Raw genomic sequence first — 20,259 nt, 5'->3', positions numbered from 1 at the left:
CTCTCTCTCAGGCCCTATATCCTTGCCTGCCCTCCTCCCCTTTTTTAGATTTTTTTGGATGTGGACCATTTTTAAAGTCTCTATTGAATCTGGTACAATACTGCTTCTGTTTTATGTTTTGGTCTTTTGGCCACGAGGCATGTGGGATCTTAGTTCCCCAACCAGGGATCAAACCCGCACCCCCTGCATTAGAAGTGCAGAGTCCTAACCACTGGACTGCCAGGGAAGTCCCTTTTCCCCCTTGTATATTTCTTGCCTGAACTGATTTTATTAGAGTTTAAAATATTGTATCACTTCTTTGAATCAGACATCATGATCTCATGAAAAAACGGAACCCATCACGTTTGCCTGTAAATCCACATCTGGACATTCTTGAGGGAAGGAGAGTTTAATGGTTCTTCTCTGGTCATCTGAATCAAACCAGTGATGTGATTCCTGACGGTCTTTGAAAAATCACCTCCTTTTGATTTTCTAGAGTCCCATGTCTTTCTTTGATAATTTATTCCAGAATAATGAAAGGTTTTGGTCAAAGGACCTTATGTTGATAACTCTGATTGATGGATTCCACGTTAATGTCCTCATCATATTATTAGTTTAGCACAGGAGAGTATTTCTTCCATTTTACAGTTAAAGAAACCGAGGGTCCAGTTTGTTAAGACATAGAGCCAAGTGTCTATAGTAAGTGAGTAGTTTAGTTATATGAAGGTTAGAACTTCTGAGCTCAGATCCGTATCACCAAGATGGAGGATAAAATCGAGGTATGATAAATAATTTGATACGAATGTCGTACTGAATCTGTAGGACCAGAAAATTGAAACATTTCGTTTGCTTCATGTTTTGTTTTAAAGTCATAAAAATAAATATCTAGGGTGCTACGTCAAGGTACCATGGCTTTGATTTCATGGGAATATCTTCTCTAAAACGGACACACGACTGAACATGAAGAACCGTCCTGTGAGTTTTATTTTAGAAAATTTTTCTCACGATCTACTTTTTTCCCTTAGACCTTCTCTGACCATGCCACATAGGAATCTGACAGGAAGCTGCAATGTGAATTGTGGTTGTAAAATACACGAGTATGAGCCAGTCTGTGGATCGGATGGAATTACATACTTTAACCCTTGTCTGGCTGGCTGTGTTAATAGTGGTAACATGAGCACTGGGGTGAGTATATTTCACAAGTTCCTGTACTGTTGTTAGATTTCATATGCGAACACAAGGCTTCAGTCTCCCTTTTCAAGAAACTTCAAATAATCTACAAAATACCTTCTGTCAAACACCCAGAGGAAAGAAAATTATGCAATAGTATATCATTTTTTTTTCCAGGGACGATTGGAGCATTTGTGTATGGTGATCTGATTCCACGTCAGCACGCCCCTGCTTACATTCTGTGCCAACCCAGTGAAATTTTATAAGGTTGAATGCTAGCTTTCTCCTTTGTTACCCTGACAGGGCCCTTGTGATGGACTTGAAGGTCAAGACGACCACATTTGGTGCTGATAGAAGAGAATAGGAGAGCACCTCCCCTGATCAGAGCCTGTAGATGGGCAATGGCCATTTTTCATAGACTGTCAGTTCAGACTTTTTTTTTAAACGTTCAGAGTAAAGATATTTCTGTCAGTTCAAGAATAGGCTATTTTGAGAATTCCCTTCCCCGTGAATTATAAATAGTCTGTAATACTGTGGGAGAAGGTTTTCATATTCTACTCAGTTCTTTATTGAGCCTTGTTTCATTCTTTACATAAGAACAGATTGTAGGAGGCTGCTTTCATTAAAAGGTTAAAGTGCATTTACTTGTTCTGTGCAGGCGATATGGGACTATACTGTTGACTGCCTCTTTTGGGGATGTCATATTTGATTTCTGAGTTTTAAACTATAGTGATAAATTGAGATTCCTTTTGCTGGCCCCCCGTTATGTAATTGGTGAGCTCCAGGGTGTGACTGAATTGAAAGGGACGATGAGATCTATTCTCAGTGGCTAAGTTCTTCCCTGGGAGTGAGTGAGTCCTCTGGTACAGCGTGCTTATTTTGTTTTAACTTTAAAAATAACTTTATTACACTCACTTGATATCATGCTGAAAATTGACAACACAAGCGTATAAGTAGCACAAAAGCGTGAAGTGTCTCTGTCTTATCACAATTTGAAAAATTGATACATACTTTTCTAACAACAGAGGCATGGATTATTCCTATTTAAGCAGCCATGCTGCTTAAATCATAATCACTTGTCTTCTAGTCTAGTTATTGGAAAGGATAAATCAGAAATATGCAAAGATGTCTTGCTACACATTGTAGGGTTAACCAAACAACACACTAAAAACTCAATTCATAAAGAAAACCAAGAGCATTGCATAATTAAAACTCAATAGCAACTTTGACCAACCTTACCCGTGGCAATAAATGTGGACGTAAGTATGCCTAAGGAGGTCATGCACACAGATGACCACGTGTCCTATTTTATGGAATCTAGTTCCATTTCTGGACTATCTTTCCTGGGAGTGCAAAAAGAAGGGGGTGGAAGGAGATAACATCAGGCTTTCTGGACCTTACTCTGGTCCAGACATCTGGTCATTTGCCAAGGTAAACAATAACCTGAGGCTTCAAAACTCTCTTCAGGGGAGTGGGGAAAACATGGGCTCCTTGGGGATCATATCCCCGGGTCAGCCATCATTCTTACAAAGAGGCCCACAGTCCTTGGAGCACAGGCAGTCAAACAGTGGCCCATTTGTTCCTCCTGCTTCTCTAGGGGGTCAACAGGTCGCAATGACAGTGAATTCATCTGGTGTCCATTCAGTAAAAGCAGCATAATAGGCAGGAAAGGTTAATTGGCTGTTTTGTTTGAAACACGTTTTTAGTCCCTTGCATTAGCTGGTTTCAAATGAAACAGCCAATGATATGTTCACTATTATAGACACTGAAGTCGTCACGGTTGCGTTATGAATTTTCTGTATTTATTTAACAGATGTTTACTTTAGGTCCTACACTGTGTTCAGGGTTATGCTAGGCACAAATAAAAATAAGGCTTAGTTTCTGTTTTTGAAGGGCTTCTTTAATTGGAGAGCCCAAGAATTAAACAGCCATGGAAACAGCATACGACTATGGCCCCGAATGAGCATACGGGATGTGAATGGTATAGAACTGAATGCTGAAAGCTTCTTATCAAACTTTAGGTTTAAACAATCTTGACCAGCAGATTGTGATGTTGTTAGATGCACTCTTCGGGTCCTAACTGTTAAAACGAGGAAGATATTTTCTTTTCTTTCTTTTTCTTTTTGGCCGCTCTGTGAGGCTTGTGGGATCTCAGCTCCCCAACCAGGGATTGAACCCGGGCCATGGCAGTGAAAGCCTGGAATCCTAACCACTAGGCCACCAGGGAACTCCCAGAAGATATTTGCAATGAAATATTCTGCATATTTTTAAATACTAGAGTGATTTTAGAGCATTTGAACTTTGTCTGACTGTTCCTGTGCTGAATTTTGCTTAGCATCCAACTGATCTTTGTTATCACTTAGATACGGAATTACACAGAGTGCACCTGTGTCCAAAGCCGCCAAGTGATCACGCCTCCCACAGTGGGGCAGCGCAGCCAGGTCCGCGTGGTTATTGTCAAAACGTATCTCAATGAGAACGGCTATGCTGTGTCTGGGAAGTGTAAACGGAGCTGTAACACCCTCATCCCGTTCTTAGTTTTTCTGTTCATAGTGACCTTCATCACAGCATGTGCCCAGCCATCAGCCATCATAGTAACTCTCAGGTGAGGACAGCATTCAACGTCTAGGGTGGGTTATACACTCAGAGTTGCCAGAATTCCTGGTCCAGACTGGGGGCTGATGTGGTAAAACAGGGAGGAAAGCAACGTGAGATTGTGCAGGAAGGTGCTCCGACATTTACCTGGTGAACTTAAGAGAAGGGAGTTTTCCCATGTCAGGAAAGGAAAGGAAGATGGTAGCATTTCATACTTTCGAACTTTCTTTATTCAGATGCGTTCTCTCCCTATAGGTCAGGGAAACTTATTTTGGGTGCCTTTGGTCCCTGAAGTCTCTACCCTAAAAGGTTCAAGTTCAGGAACTGAAAGCCGTGGCCGTTGTAGCTACAAGAAACCTGGCCCTAGAGGAGGCGGCAAGTCATTTGGGGAAGCTGCTAAATTGTGCACATAGCGAAGAATATTATCTCCAACCTTGTAGATGGTTAATACCCCAGGATCCGTGCCATTGCTGCTGGTCTTGCAGTTCCAAATGCTGCTTTAATAAATTTCACTGTCATAAAATTTTGACATCGAATCAAGGAAAGGGCAGACCCGGAAACGTATTTATTAAGTTGTTCGTGCTGTGCTTTCTTTGCTGTGTTACATATCCTGTTCGTGTTGTTTGGCTTCTAAGAGAGAATGTGAAAGTTACCTGAATGGAAGCCCTATTTAAAATGCTGACACCAGCACATTCGGATCAGAGTTTTGGTATTCGCAGTAAAGACTGCAGTGGACCAAGGAAGGAAGGGGGCAGCGTGGTGAAGAAACAAAAGCACGCCCACAGCAGCCTTGGGGGGCTGGGATGCAGGGTGATGAGGGAGTGAGGGGTGTCAGTCTCTATTCTCCCTTTTATGTCCTCCCTGGTTCCTCAGTACCCCACAATGCTGGGCACCTGGTGGGATGCATCTGCTGAGACGTCATTCTTAGCAGGGCAGTTGGGCTGCTCCCATGCTTTTTCTGCATGTTCTGACTTCCCTTCTATGGGATGCTGAGTTAGACGATGTTCAGCCGATGCGTTCCTTGATAGATAACAGCACACGAAAGTCCCATTGGTCCCAATGGTTGACTCACTCAGTTCCTCCATCAGCAGATACTTACGGAGTATCAAAAATGTGTTCCAGACTGGGGAAATTGCTATGAGAAAATAAAGAAATTAGGGGAAAAGATGACAAACATGCTGGTCCTTGGGAATTTTACATTATATACTAAGAACCCTATGTGTATGGGATAGAAAGGATAAAGTACTCCGTCATGAAAAAATGTGAATCATTAATAATGTAACACTTTGAACTTTAATTCTACAAGAGACGTTAAATAACCCAGACAAGGGCTGCGCATTTTATAATGTCCAAACATGGCAGATCACCAGTTGGCTTCTAACCCAAAACTTGAGAAAAGGATCCCTTTAATCTTTACTCATTACAAAATCAATAGACTCCAATCTTCCTGCCATGTGGGAATTACTTGGAGCATAAGTGTTAGGAAAAGAAGAGGATGTGAGGTGACTGGGGAGGGTTCATTCTTTTTCTAACTTTTGACTTGTTTCCTACACATTTTGGGACCATTTTTTTAAAAAAAACCTGTTTTCTCTATACTTGAGAAGTTACAGGAGTCATGTTCAGTGTACACACCTACCATTCTGGAAAGTGCAGGCAAACAGAGAAAAAGAATGCAATAGTTAGGATAAAATGCTATATATATATATATATAAATAAATAAATAAATAAATAAATATATATATATATATATATATATATAAAATTTTTTTAACAGAATTGATTTTGCAAACTCAGAGCCACTTCTGTACCTTCAGCAAACTCAGTTAGAGCCACTTCTGTACCTTCACCTTCTGTACCTTCAGCTCTGAACCTTTGTCCTTCCACCGTTATTTACACAAAAAATAGAGTTAATCGGAGTTTCTTTGCAGTCTCACTGGGGAGACCTTTATTCGGTGATTTAGCCATAATCGGTCTTGTTCTGCTATTGTTAGTAAATTCTAGCGAATTCAGTATTTTGGCCCAGCATGTTTGGTCCCTGGCTCTCTCGCTAAGCAAGCTTGATTTGACATTCATTTTCCTCAGGTCGTTATTCTAAAACATTTCTTTCTTTACCTTCCTCGTAGGTCCGTAGAAGATGAAGAGAGACCTTTTGCCCTGGGAATGCAGTTTGTTTTATTGCGAACACTTGGTATGTTCCTGTATTTCCAAGAGGGCCTCTCTGTTCCTCTTTGTAGACGGCAAATTTCCACTGTCCTTTAAAAATGGCAAGTCATTTGTTACCATTCATAGTAGCTAGGATTTCACAGGTTAGTGGCGAGGCACAACTTCCTCATTTCCTGACTTGGACTAAAAGCTGACCAATTCTGTCACTGATGAAAGAAAACAAAACTGACTTTAGATCAGTTGCTCTTTCACTGTGAACATAAACTTGGGCTAAATTCCCCAGGGTTTTGTAGAGTAAGAAATCTTGAAGCAAGAAATTGTTACGGGCTTATGATCCTGTTTTTTTGGTCCCTTTTGTGCCTTTGTAACATGAAAGTGGTGGGAATTGGTGCTCATTTTTTTGTGTGTGTGTGAAAACTTCAATTCCTTACTTCTTTCCAGTCATTTTATTGGGCCGGATAAAGAGTATACCGATCAAGTTTCCTGAGGAAAAGAGATTAAAAATTCTACACACACACACACACACAAAAGAAAGTTTTCCAAACTGATATATAAGGACTAGGTTTTTTTTATTAACAAAGAAGCTCGTTAGCGCTATGTCAGTGGGGTAAGTCCCAGAGTTTACTTGGACATGAAGAACAGTCTTCTGGTTTTTACAAACACTGCATCACTTGTGATGTCTTGGGACAGTGACTGGGAAACAGCGTGTGAAGTGGCCCATTCCCTTGGTGGATTTCAATGTATTTTTATATGACTTCCTCATCGTCAGGCATATTTTTTCTGTCTTAAGTGGCAGTCTGTCATCTTCTTTCAGCTGTTATTTTCCCCAGTAATCAGTATCATTGTCCACAGCACAAAAAATTACTTCTTTGATTCAAGCTGCTTATTTCAATCTTGAAGGATGAAACATTTTAAACCCTTAAAAATCATCTGGCCCTTGACAACATGAATGCGCTCTGAAATTCTCATTTTGTCTCATGTTGTGCTCGATGGCCCAGACTCAGAGTGAGGACTTGTCAGTGGGCATCAAAGGCTTCTGGTTGCTTTGAATTAGGTGGCTTATTATTATTTTTTTAATATCAGATTTTAATTTTACTTATTTTGCGGAGGGGGCGCCGTGCCACATGGCTTCTGGTATCTTAGTTCCCCGACCAGGGATTGAACCCCCGCCATGGCAGTGAAAGCACCAAGTCCTAACCACTGGACCACCAGAGAACTCCCTGGGCGGCTTATTTTTTTGGTAACGTTAATACTTTGAAAGCACCGTTTTCCAAAGAACGCTGGTTCAAGGAACTACTGACATTCTTTGATTTAGTTAAGAAGTTTGCCTTGTACTTCTCATTGAAAACAAAAAAGTTATTTTCAAAGAAGGAAATTTGTTTAGCAAAGGGGTAGTTGAATAAGAAAAGAAAAAAGTAGTTCCTCCTTTTTGCTTGGCCTGTCTCTGATGCCAGGGGCTTGGGTGATTTCATATGGATGTGGAATAAGTCAAGAGATGCACACCACAGCGTAAGGAATTAGTGGAGGGAGAACAAACATATCAGGCATTTATTATTTAATTCAACCTTACCTTAAGTTCCACTGATTATGAAAAAGTATAGTTAGGCCAACCAGCCACTTTCCATTTCCCCAAGTGCCAAAGCAAAAAGAGAGTTTCAGGTATTTCAATGATGTTAAACTTTTGAAAAGTGAAACATAGTTGATGTACAATATTATGTTAGTTTCCAGTGTACTACATAACAATTTGACATTTGCAAACATTACAACATGATCACGGTGATAAGTCCAGTAACCATCTATCCCCATACAACATTATTATAATATTATTGACCGTAGTCCTTATGCTGTGTATTACATCCCTGTGACTTATTTATGATTTAAGTTTTGTACCTCTTAATCCCCTTCATCTATTTTGCCCAGCCCAATAATGTTACATTTCAGTTGTAGTGACCATATCTCCTTTTAAATGAATATAGCGTATTTAAAAATGTATCACTTGGGGGACTTCCCTGGCAGTCCAGTGGTTAAGACTCCGTGCTGCCAATGCAGAGGGCTCGGGTTCGATCCCTGGTCAGGGTATTAAGATCCCACATGCCGTGCGGTGCAACCAAAAGATAAAAATGTACCACTCGCAGCCTCCTGGGCTATTAGCCCACCTGTCCTCTCTCCCTTCTTCCTCTCCTCCTTCCCTTCCTCCCTTCTCTCTTTTCTTCTTCCTTTCCTTCCATTCATCACTTCCTTTTATAAACTCTTATTGAGGATCCGTGGGCTGTCCTGGTAGGTCCTTGGGATGTGAAGAATAAAAGGCATGGTCCCCGCCATCGAGGAGCTTATGGGTGACAGATTTACAAATAGCTTAAATACTGGGTGATAGTGGACAAAATGGAGGTGTACACAAAATGCAATGGTAATAGGGTAGCATCTGAATGAGTCAGGAATTTAAAGGGGGAGTAGATATTTGCAAGGTGAACAAGTTGGGAATGGCATGTGATGAAGGAAGTCTACTTGGGTAGACATTTTTCCTTATGGGAGTAAAGAAATGTCTACATCGTAGCCCAAACAGTGAAGCTGCTACTCATCACAGGTGCTGCATAAGCTGTAAAGATGATATTATGCCTTATTTATTTCCATTCTCCAAGAGCCATCTGATGTGGTTTCCGACTTATAGGACACAGTGCTTGCCTTATGCTCTTCCTGCATCCAAGGCTAGAACCCAACCCACAAGAACTAAGTGTACTGAATTTTTGTGGATCATAAAGGGTTCTAATATGGCCAGTTGTGTATTTCATAACAAAATCTGATTTTTTAAGTTTAAAAGGATTCCCTAATTGCATTTCTTTTTTTTCTCGGCTGGGCAGAGAGGCTTGTGGGATCTTAGGTCCCACGCCAGGGATTGAACCCTGGGGCTACGGCAGTGAAAGCACCGCGTGCTAACCACTGGACCGCCAGGGAGCTCCCCTCCCTCATTGCATTTTTATCAATAGAAATTTTTACGTCTAAAGATGTGTTAATGCTTTTTAGACGTTTTATATCATAATATGTCAACTCAACTAATAACAAATTATAAAATAAATATCATAAAATGCCTAAAAACCAAAACACATCCTGACTGAGTTGCAAACTAGAAGATTTAAAGTATTTACAATTTAGTGAGCATTTCTATGATAAGAATATTATGACAAGATGTGGTACATATTTACAAAAAATCAAGTAACGCGAGAGAACCACTCCCTTCAACTGGTTTTTAGAGCTAACAAGCATACTGTTCATTTACAGATCTGTTTCCTCTTATAAGATGTGCTAACTAGTTTCCTTTTTCTTTTTCTCCGACGACTCTAGCGTACATTCCTACTCCGATTTACTTTGGAGCAGTTATTGACACTACCTGCATGCTGTGGCAACAGGAGTGTGGCGTGCAGGGCTCTTGCTGGGAGTACAATGTCACATCATTTCGTTTTGTCTATTTTGGTTTGGCAGCTGGCCTCAAACTTGTTGGCTTCATTTTCATTTTTTTGGCCTGGTACTCCATTAAATACAAGGAGGAAGAGCTACAGAGGCAGAGGTGGAGGGAATTCCCTCTGAGCACTGTGAGTGAGACGGTGGGCCACACCGACGGTGCCGATAAGTCTGTCCGGACTAGATCCTGCCCAGCTTTCGGCACCCAGGGAGAATTCCACGAAGAGACTGGTCTGCAAAAAGGGATCCAGTACACAGCACAGACCTATCCGGGGCCCTTCCTAGAAGCAATAAGTTCCTCCCCAGACCAGGGGCTGGAAGAAAGCCCTGCTGCCATGTAGCCTCCCTTCTGAAGCTTGAAAATGGAAGACTTTTGTTGGTTGAGTTGAATATGGGGACTCGAGAAACACCCGTGCCTTCTTTTCTTTCTTTCTTTTTTTAACCTCTAAAGACACAATCCTCAAACCAACAAAACTCAGTATACACAGCCACTGTTGATTGAGGGCTGGATACCTCAACAAGACTGAGCCTTTCCCCGCTTCTCTCCAAGAAAAAGGAGTTAGATAGATTTGTTACCGTTTCTGAGTTGTTAATTTTGACGCTAATGCTCCCATATGGTATAAGGCTGGGTGCGTGATTAACAGAATCATGGGAAGTGTGACGGCGGTGCATATCATTAGCATGCGCTCTGAACAAGGGTGAGCTTGACCATGATTTTGCATTGACAAAGCAAAGTGTTTAGGTATGAACACCTACTGTGAGTCCTGCTACAAAGCACAAATGAATTTGCCTCAACTATGCAATTTGATTGGGAAACTGTAAGTGCAGCACGTTACTTTTGGTGTCAGAGACTAAAGCAGATACGGTTCTGAAATTAGGAAGCTAAACTTTCCCTAAAGTACTGTTAATAGCATTGTAAGCCATAGCAGAGCTAAAAATCAGGTAGAACTTTTCAGATGCTTCAAAGGAACCTTAAGCGTAGCGTGAAAAAGGGAACAGCTACTTCGTTTCATAAGACACATTCTCTTTTAGTATCGCCCCACCGTAAAGGAGTTAAAGAAGCTACTGAACCTGAGAGCGTGAGTAGCAGCTTCAGGATTCTTTCATAAGGGGTTTTAACACTCGTGTGCTAAACAATATGGCGAGAAACTGTCATTTGAGATGCATAATAAGGAAAGAAACTGATGGCTTTCTCATCCAAAGAAAATTGCTGCAGAAATTCTTTTAGCTTTTTGTTTTTCTTTTTTTAGTATAAATTTATTTATTTATTTTCGGCTGCATTGGGTCTTCGTTGCTGCGTGCGGGCTCTCTCTAGTTGGCAACGAGCGGGGGCTACTCTTCGTCGCGGTGCGCAGGCTTCTCATTACGGTGGCTTGTCTTGTTGTGGAGCATGGGCTCTAGGCGCGCAGGCTTCAGTAGTTGCAGCGCGCAGGCTCAGTAGTTGTGGCTCGCAGGCTCTAGAGCGCAGGCTCAGTAGTTGCGGCGCACGGGCTTAGTTGCTCCGCGGCATGTGGGATCTTCCCAAACCAGGGCTTGAACCCGTGTCCCCTGCCTTGGCAGGTGGATTCTCAACCACTGCGCCACCAGGGAAGCCCTCTTTTAGCTTTTAAGGACCCACATAAGGGTTGTTGAGGATCGTAACCTTGACACTCAAAATAGTTGGAAAAAGAAATCCCACACAAGTAAGATTGAGTCTCACCTGACCATTTTACTTATATACCTTGAAGCACTAGCCCATGTGTAGCTTTCTTTTTTATGTGCAGAAAATTGCTGCAGTCACTCTGAAATGATGTCATTTAATCAGGAAGATCACCTTGAACACAGGAGGAGGGAGATCTGTGAGCTGGATTTAGGTTATGATCCCAAGTAATGGTTAAAAATTAAGTAAAATAAACTGGTCTGTCGTACTGAATCCTACCTTATCTGAATCATTTTATACCTCCATTTAATTCCTTTCTACTGTAACCTTCTTGAAGTGACTCTGAGAGAGGAGTTTTCTGTTCCCAAATGCCCTTGGTGTTCAACATCCATCACCCTTTTCAGTATCTCCCAGCACATCACTTTGATTTAGATGCCACACAGATTGTTTTCTATATGGTCCTTAAGGTAGATGCCTCCTGACGGCACTGTGGACTGGTGGCAAGTTAACTCATGGAATCTGGCTGCTCAGAAAAAGAATCATGACAACTCAGACTTAGGAGGGACTATAACGTACAAATATCAGAATGATTGTGGACGGTGTCCGCCAATGAGCCTATGCTTCTGTAAGGCTAATTTGGGAAGTGGTTTCCTTGGCAGATTTGCAGTCTTCCACAGAAGGGATGAGACTGACCCATGATTCTGGCTTTTTGCCCTCCATCCATGGCTGCATAGGTGGAGTTGTGTGAATATTCCTGGGTTCAAGGTTGTCTTCTTCTCTACCTAGGAATGTCATTGGTCAAATGGTTCTCTTGGTTGCATGCAGTTTATGGAGAGGGTTCTCATTGTTAGATTAAATAATGTCCACAAGGGGTGGAGTCAGTGGTCCCAGGTGACAAGGACTTCCCTTGGGGCAGACTTGTTCGGCTGTCATGAAGAGCATCGCTGCCTATAATTACACTGTGTCTGTCAAGCTGGTCAACTCAGTGTAGTTTGAAGGTCTTCAGAGAATTTTGCTGATTATCTTCTTGTCTACTCTGGGGGCTTAGTGATCCCCTTTACCCTTTGTGGGAGATCTTTAATCCTTTAAAGAGGAAGTTTCCTTTTGTGTTGGAGCTAAAGATACGTAGATTGGGAATAGGTGTTTTCTTAATTTTCCTCTGATGGTTAAGAAACTGCACTGAGAGAATTTTAGTGGGATTGGCACTTTTTTTTTTTTTTTTTGTAGCTAAGATTGTGTGTTCCAACACTCTTAGAATTTCTCTCTTCTTAGTAGCACATTTTGAAAAGGAGCTGCTCTTAGAAATGTACGACCTGAAACGATGAACTCATCAGGTATAATTAGAGACCCTCTCCCCCTTCTCTACCATGAACAGTCATCCAGTTCAGCCATCACTGACGGAGCACCATTTCCCTATCAGGCACCATTCTACCCAATTACCATCTGCCAATCTATGAAATCCTTTGGGTTGATTAGGCCATAATTCAAAGAAATTGGCCTGAACTGTGCACCACAATGTTAATATTGTACTTCCTCGAGTATCTGGTACTTATAAATAGCAGATATATCATTACTGTGTTGTTGGTGAATGTAGAATAAGTGGTAAAAGTCTTGGGGGACTGACATTTTGGAATATGTACCAAATAAGAGTTGTCCCCAAAATGCTTTGGGTTCTGGTGGCATCATTGGACTATTACATAGTCAACTGAAGTGACTACTTGATAGATGACACCATTTAACTGTATGTATCTATGAGGTCCTTTTATGCTTGATAATAAATTGGTCATGTTACTTTAGAGTCACCACTCCTGTTAAAAGTTTAATTGCCACTCTCCGTTAGCTTAGGCTTCTAATTACTTATTTTTTGGAAAGGTCGCCTTCTTCTTTTAAAAACTCTATAGATGAATGTATTATTTGACTTTAATATGCAAATATAATATCCTGAGTCTAGCCTATTAATTTAGAAACCCCAGGGGGTGGAGTGGACGGTTAGTACACATTATTCTGGTTATCTTCTGTAGCTTGAAATCCATATCCTTTGTAGGTGGATGTAACTCTTGAAAACAGTCAAAAGTCATTCAGAACTAGAGTAGGGGAAAGAAAGGAGCAGCAGAGAGGAAGCAAATTAGCATTTGTTGACTATTGGCAGAGTGTTTTTGTCGAGCACTTAATATACATCATGCATTTAAATCCTCTTAATAACTTTGCAAGATAACTATTTTTATTGCTTTTCTTTTTTTAAAACAGATCATGAAAACTGAGGCTCCGAGGGTTAGTGTGATTTGTTTAGGATTGCACATAGTGGCCAAGTCAGGGTTCAGACACATGTTTCTCTATTGTGCACTTCTTACACTACATAATGCCGGACAGTAGTTTTGGTTAACAGAGGTAAGATGTGACTATAAGATAGTGAGGCGAAGCATTTCATTTTTTGATGTGTTACTGTTTCTGAAGAGTAATTATTATTTCCTTGTGTAAAACAGAAAAAAAAAAATCTGTAGGAAACATCAAAATTTAATGTTTTGATTTTCAAGGTAAATTTACATTTATTTACTGAAGTCTTATATTTACAATTGTTTGTCCTAACATACCTCAAGTATTTATTTAGAGTTCCTATTTAATATAGAACAAATCCAATTTTAATGTTAACATTTAGTCTTAGTAGAGTTTCTGAAATGAATCTTAATGAGGAAAGGTGGTTCCGATTTGTTGAATCTGAGTTTGGGGGATTTCAAGTGTATGCTTTTTTTTTTTCCCCCCACCTCTTTCAGAATGTTAACATTTATATTAGTTTTTTTAAGTGACTATAGCTTTTAAGTTTCTTAATAAAAGTTTTAAATGGACACATACAAAGTGTTGCATGTTCAGTGAACAGATAAGTGTTGTATGTTATAAACCAAACCACAATCCCATTGTTCCTGATTGGTGCCATTAGTAGCTGCAGGAAAAAACAGGAACCTGTGCCTAGAAATGTCAGCTTACCTGCAGAAGGTAATGGCAGCCCTACCTTTTTACCAACCACCAAGACACTTCTCCCTTAGTCTGCATTTCCAGTTTGCATTGTTTGGCAGACTTGGAGCCAGAGAGTTTCTTTTTGGAGCCTGTTTTGTATCAACTACAAGTGCACCAAAGGGAAGGGAAGCTTCATAGTTTGAATGGACCTGAAGCATTTGCAGAGATTCTCTAGTTGTGCCCGGGAGCAGCAGGAGAGGCCAAGCCTGGAGTGGTAGCCAGTTACACTCTGTGACATCGTGTGCACTTCAAACATCCTACGTGGCACAGAAATATGAACGTAACTATTGATATATAGGTGCATACTGAGTGGTCTAGGTAGCAGGTAGATATCAAAATACTGCATAATTCCAGAATTGCCTAGACTGCAGTTTTGCTAATTCTGTTAATACAGACTGGTAGATATCCTTTACACACACATATTGGCATTTCCTCTTTCACGGAACGGAAGGGAGTGCCATGGCTGGTAAGGCGAAGTTCGTGGCCTCGCGCACTTTATCTTTTCTGTCTTCTCTCCTTTCCTTACCTTCCAGGATGCTGCTGGGATCTGTCCCAGACTTCTTGCCACATAGGAGTCAGATCTGAGTATGTTTGAAGAGGTTATTTCAAGCACTTCGTTTTTACTCAGCCCTAGGAAGGGTCAGATATGACGAAAACCCTCCCTGGGTATTTGCTTTTGCAACATTAAAAAATAAATGCCTCGGTGCTAAAAGTATTTAATGACGCATGCTCACCGCAACAATGCACCACTGAATTCACAGCATTTCACTGACAAGGGGCAGCACGTGCTTTGCTTTTGGAAATCTGAAGAACTACTCAGAAAACAAGCGCTCATTACTCGTTACTACAGTTAATCCATGAACTTTACACTGCAAAAATGGAGTGTAAGGATGAATACTTTTCTACGGAAAACTCGGCGCTTTTGATACTTATTTAAGCAAGAATAATCAGATGCTACAAAGAATTTCAGAGAGAGGGGAAAATATATTTCAGATAATCTTTTCTTATTTCTTCTCCAAAAAAACCTTACGCCCATGTAAGGTGTTTTTAATATTGAGGTTTTGAAGGTGTTGTCTTTTTCTGGTATTCTACTGTTACATAGTAAAATTGAAGGAGAAGATATTATTGAAAACTAAAGTAATTGCAGGGACATATTAAACCAAAGGGGTGAACAAAACAAGTTTAAAGTTTGTATGTAGAAATGAAAACTAAGGATAATTGGTGAGGTATTATAGTGGGCATTTTTCTTAAAATACATACCTCTACCCCAAATATTAATTTAGAAACATGAAACAGGCAGGTCAGCCTCTAACTCTTTAGTTAAAGGAAACGTAATACTGTGTCGAATAAACTGGCATTAGGATCCTAGTGGAGTGTGTGTTCAGCGTGTGTGTTTTTATGTGTAGGGCTGTGCTTGTGATGAAAGGCTGTTTTGAGTTGTTGCGTAAAGGAGTTTGATTTTGTGATTTTTAAAATGAATATTTATCTGGAGACCTCTTAGGGTAATGAGAAAGATGTATAATTCCTGTGTTTAATGAAATCTATTGTCAATGTACTAATAAACCTTGGTTTATAACATCTTGAGTACTTGATCATTGAAAATTCAGAAAAAAAGTAAGAAACACAAAAAAGAATAAAGTGTGTTGGATTGAAATTAGTTTGTCTCTTAGGATTTTTGTTGTTTGAAGAGATGAAGAAGTAATGATGTGAGTGTTTTCTCCCACTAAAAAGACACGGGGGTTAATGGGATTAAATGGGCCTCAACTTACTCTGGAAAATGGCAGTCATGCACTCCTTATGTAACTGATAACTGCCTTGAAGCCAAGTGTCCCACGTGGGATAAGACTATAGTTTCAGAAGTCTGCAGTAGCACATTTTCCATTGAGTTAGCCAAGAGAATAATATTTCACCACTTACCTATGTAAATTCAAACAGAATTTGGGGTTACAGAACTATATGCCTTGAATATGGTTCGTGTTAGTCAGGATAGGCTAAGTTACGCTTAAATAACATGCCAACCCCCAAATCTCAGTGGCCTCATAGCACAAAAGTTTATTTCTCATTTACGGAACATTTCTGTGTGGGTCTGTTCCACAGAGTCCCTCAGGGACCCAGACTGACGAGACTTCCTCATCTTGGAAGTTGCCCCATTTGGAACTTTCAGGGTTGGTTTTGGTTGCTGAGGCAAAGAGCCCAGGGAAAAGCAAAAGTCCTTTTCTCTTTCTCAGCCCGGAAGTGACACATGTCAAACTGCATTAGTCTGAACTAGTGCCATGTTCCTGCCTAACTGCTGGGATCCTGGGAGTGTCGGGGAGCAGATGGTGGGCATTTGATGGGTATTCTTCTTTGCCACACTGTTGATCGTGATAAGTTAAGGATAAAATTGGTAACCCAAGGGAAAGTCTCAAGCCTAAAAAAGAATGATTTCCAAAGGAGTGAATATCAAAACTTGATCAACAAAGCAGTTAAAGGCTCCCTTTCCCCAGTCTCTATTGAATAGCAAGCTAGTTATTGCTCAAGGGGCCCAGGAGCTGGCCTGTGACTGGAGGAAGAACTTGTGGTCAGACCCCAACCATGGAGAAAAAGCGCTGGATTTTGAGGTCTTGTCTGACGGCCAGCAGAGTTTTCTAAGTACACTGGCATCTAAAACTTTTGAGTGAGAGGCGGAAGGAGCTGAAGGAGCCATGGAAATAACAGCATGACTCATGGACTGAAGTGCAAAGTGGTTATATTTAGAAGCCAGCTTCGAGCACTCTATAGGCGGAAAGCAGGGCGATTGATTTCCATTTCTCACTCCATCACTCCCTTGCACACCTAAACCAAAAGGTCACAGTGGCCCGAGATACGTGGATAATTGGAGGGAGTGTGTGCTTCTGTGCTGACTTCTGGGTAAAGCTTTCTTTTCCTCCGTGGCTTCATGCATTTAACGAGGGAGCCATTTATGTAAAAAGCAAATAGTAATCCCTGCCCAAGTCTACCATCTTCTCTTTAGTTATGTGTGTAATTTAAGCAAAAGGATTGTCTTGAATCTCTTCAGTATCGCACACTTTCAAGGGAGAGGCAGAGCCTTTCTGGAATTTGTGCCATTTGAAATGGGCACGTGAGAAAACGGTTTCTCTTTCAGAAATGAAGAGAGCAGAAAGGTTATGAAGGTGGCCACTCATCTTCCTTGCTTTAGCCCCAGCCTTGGTAGAACCTCAGCAATTTTAAGAGCTGTTAAAAAACATCCAGTGCCTTTCTTCTTTTTAAAGTTGTCAGCTAGGCAGAGACGGCCTCAGGGTAGGGGAGCCAGAAAACATTTTTAATTGCGCGGAGTCATTGGAAAGCAAGGAGATCAATATTTGGTGCTCACGCTTGAATTTAAACGTCAAAGTTTGATGCAATTCCAACTCATAATACCAATATAAATCAGTGGAAAGCTAAACTGTTCTTTGGCTCGCTGGAATGGCTAAGATCCTAGGCACTAAAGAAAGAGCGAAAACTTGCCACGGATCAAGTTCTAGATGTTTTCTTGTCGAAATGATAGTGCTGCCACTTTAGAAATCAATGTAAATGGCAGCTTTGCCAAGGGCCCAGGTCCTGTCGCCCGGCAAAGAGGTCTTTAGTTGCACTACAGTGACACCTAATGGTCATTATGGAAAACACAGGCTGTAATCTCTCGGCCCTTTCAGTTCCTGGGTTTGATTAAGGAGCTCCTAGTGACCGGATACATATCAGGGTTGTACGGTGGATGACATCTCCTCTTTGGATGAAACCTTTTAGTGGTTGTGTCCACTCTAGCTCTGGGTCACCTGTGCTGTTGAGGCTAGGAGGTGAGGTAACGTGGGGGAAGTGGTTTGTGCCGGGGAGGATGCAGATTCTGGAGTCCTGGGATGCCCACCTGTGCGGGGGGGCTAGAAACTCAGAACAGAAGGTAGATACCTTCACTCACCACTTCCTTTTGCCAGCAGAAAAGTGAAGCGACGCTGAGCGCAAAAAACCCTCAACATTTGTCGTTTCCTTGTCCCCCAACCTTCTGCAGTGCTTTCCCTAACACCAGGGAGCAGGGACACCCTAGTCCCAACAGGAACAATCTAATTTTTGAAAGTCATTCTCTCTGCTTACTTCGTACAGCAACAGGTGCGCCATCAGCCCAAAGTATTAGGCTGGGGACGTCCCCAAAGTCCACCACACAACTTAGAGGAAGGTGAGTTATCTAGACCAGCATGAACTACTGTTCTACTGTCCACATTAGGTAAGTTTCTTGGTCAGAAATGGGGGAAGGAACCTATATGGGAAAAGAATCTAAAAAAGAGTGGATACATGTATAAGCGTAACTGATCAGTTAAGTGGTACTTAACTGATTGATTAAGTACCACTGAAACTAACACAGCACTGCAAATCAACTATACTCCAATAAAATTTATTAAAGGGAACTTCCCTGGTGGTGCAGTGGTTAAGAATCCGCCTGCCAATGCAGGGGACTCGGGTTCCAGCCCTGGTCCGGGAAGATCCCACGTGCCGCGGAGCAACTAAGCCCGTGTGCCACAGCTACTGAGTCTGCGCTCTAGAGCCCACACGCCGCAACTACTGAGCCCGTGCGCCATAACTACTGAAGCCCGCGTGCCTAGAGCCCGTGCTCTGCAACAAGAGAAGCCACCACAATGAGAAGCCTGCGCACCGCAGTGAAGAGTAGCCCCCGCTCGCCGCAACTAGAGAAAGACCGCGCACAGCAACGAAGACCCAACGCAACCAAAAATAAATAAATAAATAATTTTATCTTAAAAAATTGAAAAATTTATTAAAAGTTGAAAAATTTATTAAAAAAAGAAATGGGGGAAAGAGCAAGGTATAAATGTGGCCAATTCTTCTCACTCCCTTGGCCCCAGACTTGGTACAACAGCAGTGTTTTCTTACCTGGGGGAGAGTGTAAAATGAACAAGATATTATGTCCAGGAAAGTTTACATGGAAGGAAAAGGTAAAATTTGAAAAGGCAGGGGAATGAAAGATGGATGAGATTAAGGTGGGGAATGGGGTTATGGCCCAGGAGGGTAAATGAAAAATTAGAGAAAAATTTAGACCTGGGAAGGTGCTACTTATCCAGGGGAAGCTGGTAGTGAGAGGTTGGTGGAGAGTGGAACAAGTGGGTGGATGGAAGGAGGAAGCTTCTAGAGGGGACAAAAATCACTGGAGATTTCTGATCAGAAGGCTGAGATCTGAGCCATGGCAGTGAGTATGGATGTGTTAGAGATGGAGGGGCAGGAGGTGGGAAAGGGGCTTAGGCAGCTCTTACAGCTTTTGCTGCAGCCTCTATAGGAAGTCACAGAGGCCTAATAAACACTAGGGTATAAAGGAGGGAGGGAGTGAGGGAGGGAGGCATGGGGTTAAACAGAAAGAAAAGTGGCGAAGAAGTAGGGATGGGTGGGGAAACAGGGAAGCAGGGAGGGGGAGAGGGGGAAAGTCAGGGAAGAGGCTTTTTCTAACATTACCCACCCTGCCCCTTCAAGGGAGGGCACAAACCCAAAGAAGAATTCCTGCCAGAACAGGTCGCTGTTGTTAATATAAGGGAAAGGAACACTGAAAGCCACTTTCGTGAAGATGATAAAATACCGGAGGATTTGAAGATTAGAAAATTCAATCGTGTGTGTTAACTTTGTAACATTTACAAAAAATTTAAAAAATAATTTTTTATTTTTGTAAAAAAATAGTTTTTTTATTCTATGAAAAAAGAAATTTTTCATTTGAGTTGATTAAAAACAAGAAAAAAGGAAGTCATGAGGCCTTAATGAACCAGGGTGGTGGACCACACTGAGGTATTAACTTCCTTAGGTATTTTAATTATCCATCAAAAATCTTTCTTTTCTATTAAAATAAATTTTGAAAATCTCAAGCAGAACTAGACTAATTTAGGGGAATTGAGGACCTTCTTATATCTGAGATCAAATCAGCTCTAAAGCAAATCCTAAAAAAGAAGCATTTAAAAATCTTTTTTAGAAGGTCAACATGTGTAGGTATGTCTGGCTTGGGGTAGGAGTGTGAAAGTGTGAAGTATTCATTCCTTCTCTCTTAACCAAAATTCCCTGCAGATGCTACCATCACAAGAATTTTGTTGTTTTTTTTTTTTGGTGGTGGTGGTATCTTAGTTCCCCAACCAGGGATTGAATCTGAGCCACAGCAGTGAAAGCATTGAGTCCTAACCACTGGACTGCCAGGGAATTTCCAGGATTTTTTTTTAAAAAAGAAGGCTGGGAGGAGCCTCAGAGAT

General features: G+C 41.3%; 1 protein-coding gene across 1 annotated transcript in view; it reads left to right on the top strand.

Moving 5' to 3' along the window:
• SLCO5A1 (solute carrier organic anion transporter family member 5A1) overlaps positions 1-9,286 on the top strand; it is a 117,826-nt gene extending 108,540 nt beyond the window's left edge. Inside the window, exons 6-8 of the mRNA XM_065895548.1 lie at positions 1,005-1,164; positions 3,513-3,754; positions 9,247-9,286. Coding sequence (XP_065751620.1) covers positions 1,005-1,164; positions 3,513-3,754; positions 9,247-9,286 — 442 coding nt within the window. The remainder of the gene's footprint in view (positions 1-1,004; positions 1,165-3,512; positions 3,755-9,246) is intronic.
• Positions 9,287-20,259: the final 10,973 nt, after the last annotated feature.

This window comes from Phocoena phocoena, chromosome 17 (assembly GCF_963924675.1).
Source record: "Phocoena phocoena chromosome 17, mPhoPho1.1, whole genome shotgun sequence".
In the NCBI taxonomy this organism is placed as follows: domain Eukaryota; kingdom Metazoa; phylum Chordata; class Mammalia; order Artiodactyla; family Phocoenidae; genus Phocoena; species Phocoena phocoena.
Note: the sequence above shows the minus strand (reverse complement) of the source record. Positions and strands in the feature narration are given on the sequence as shown.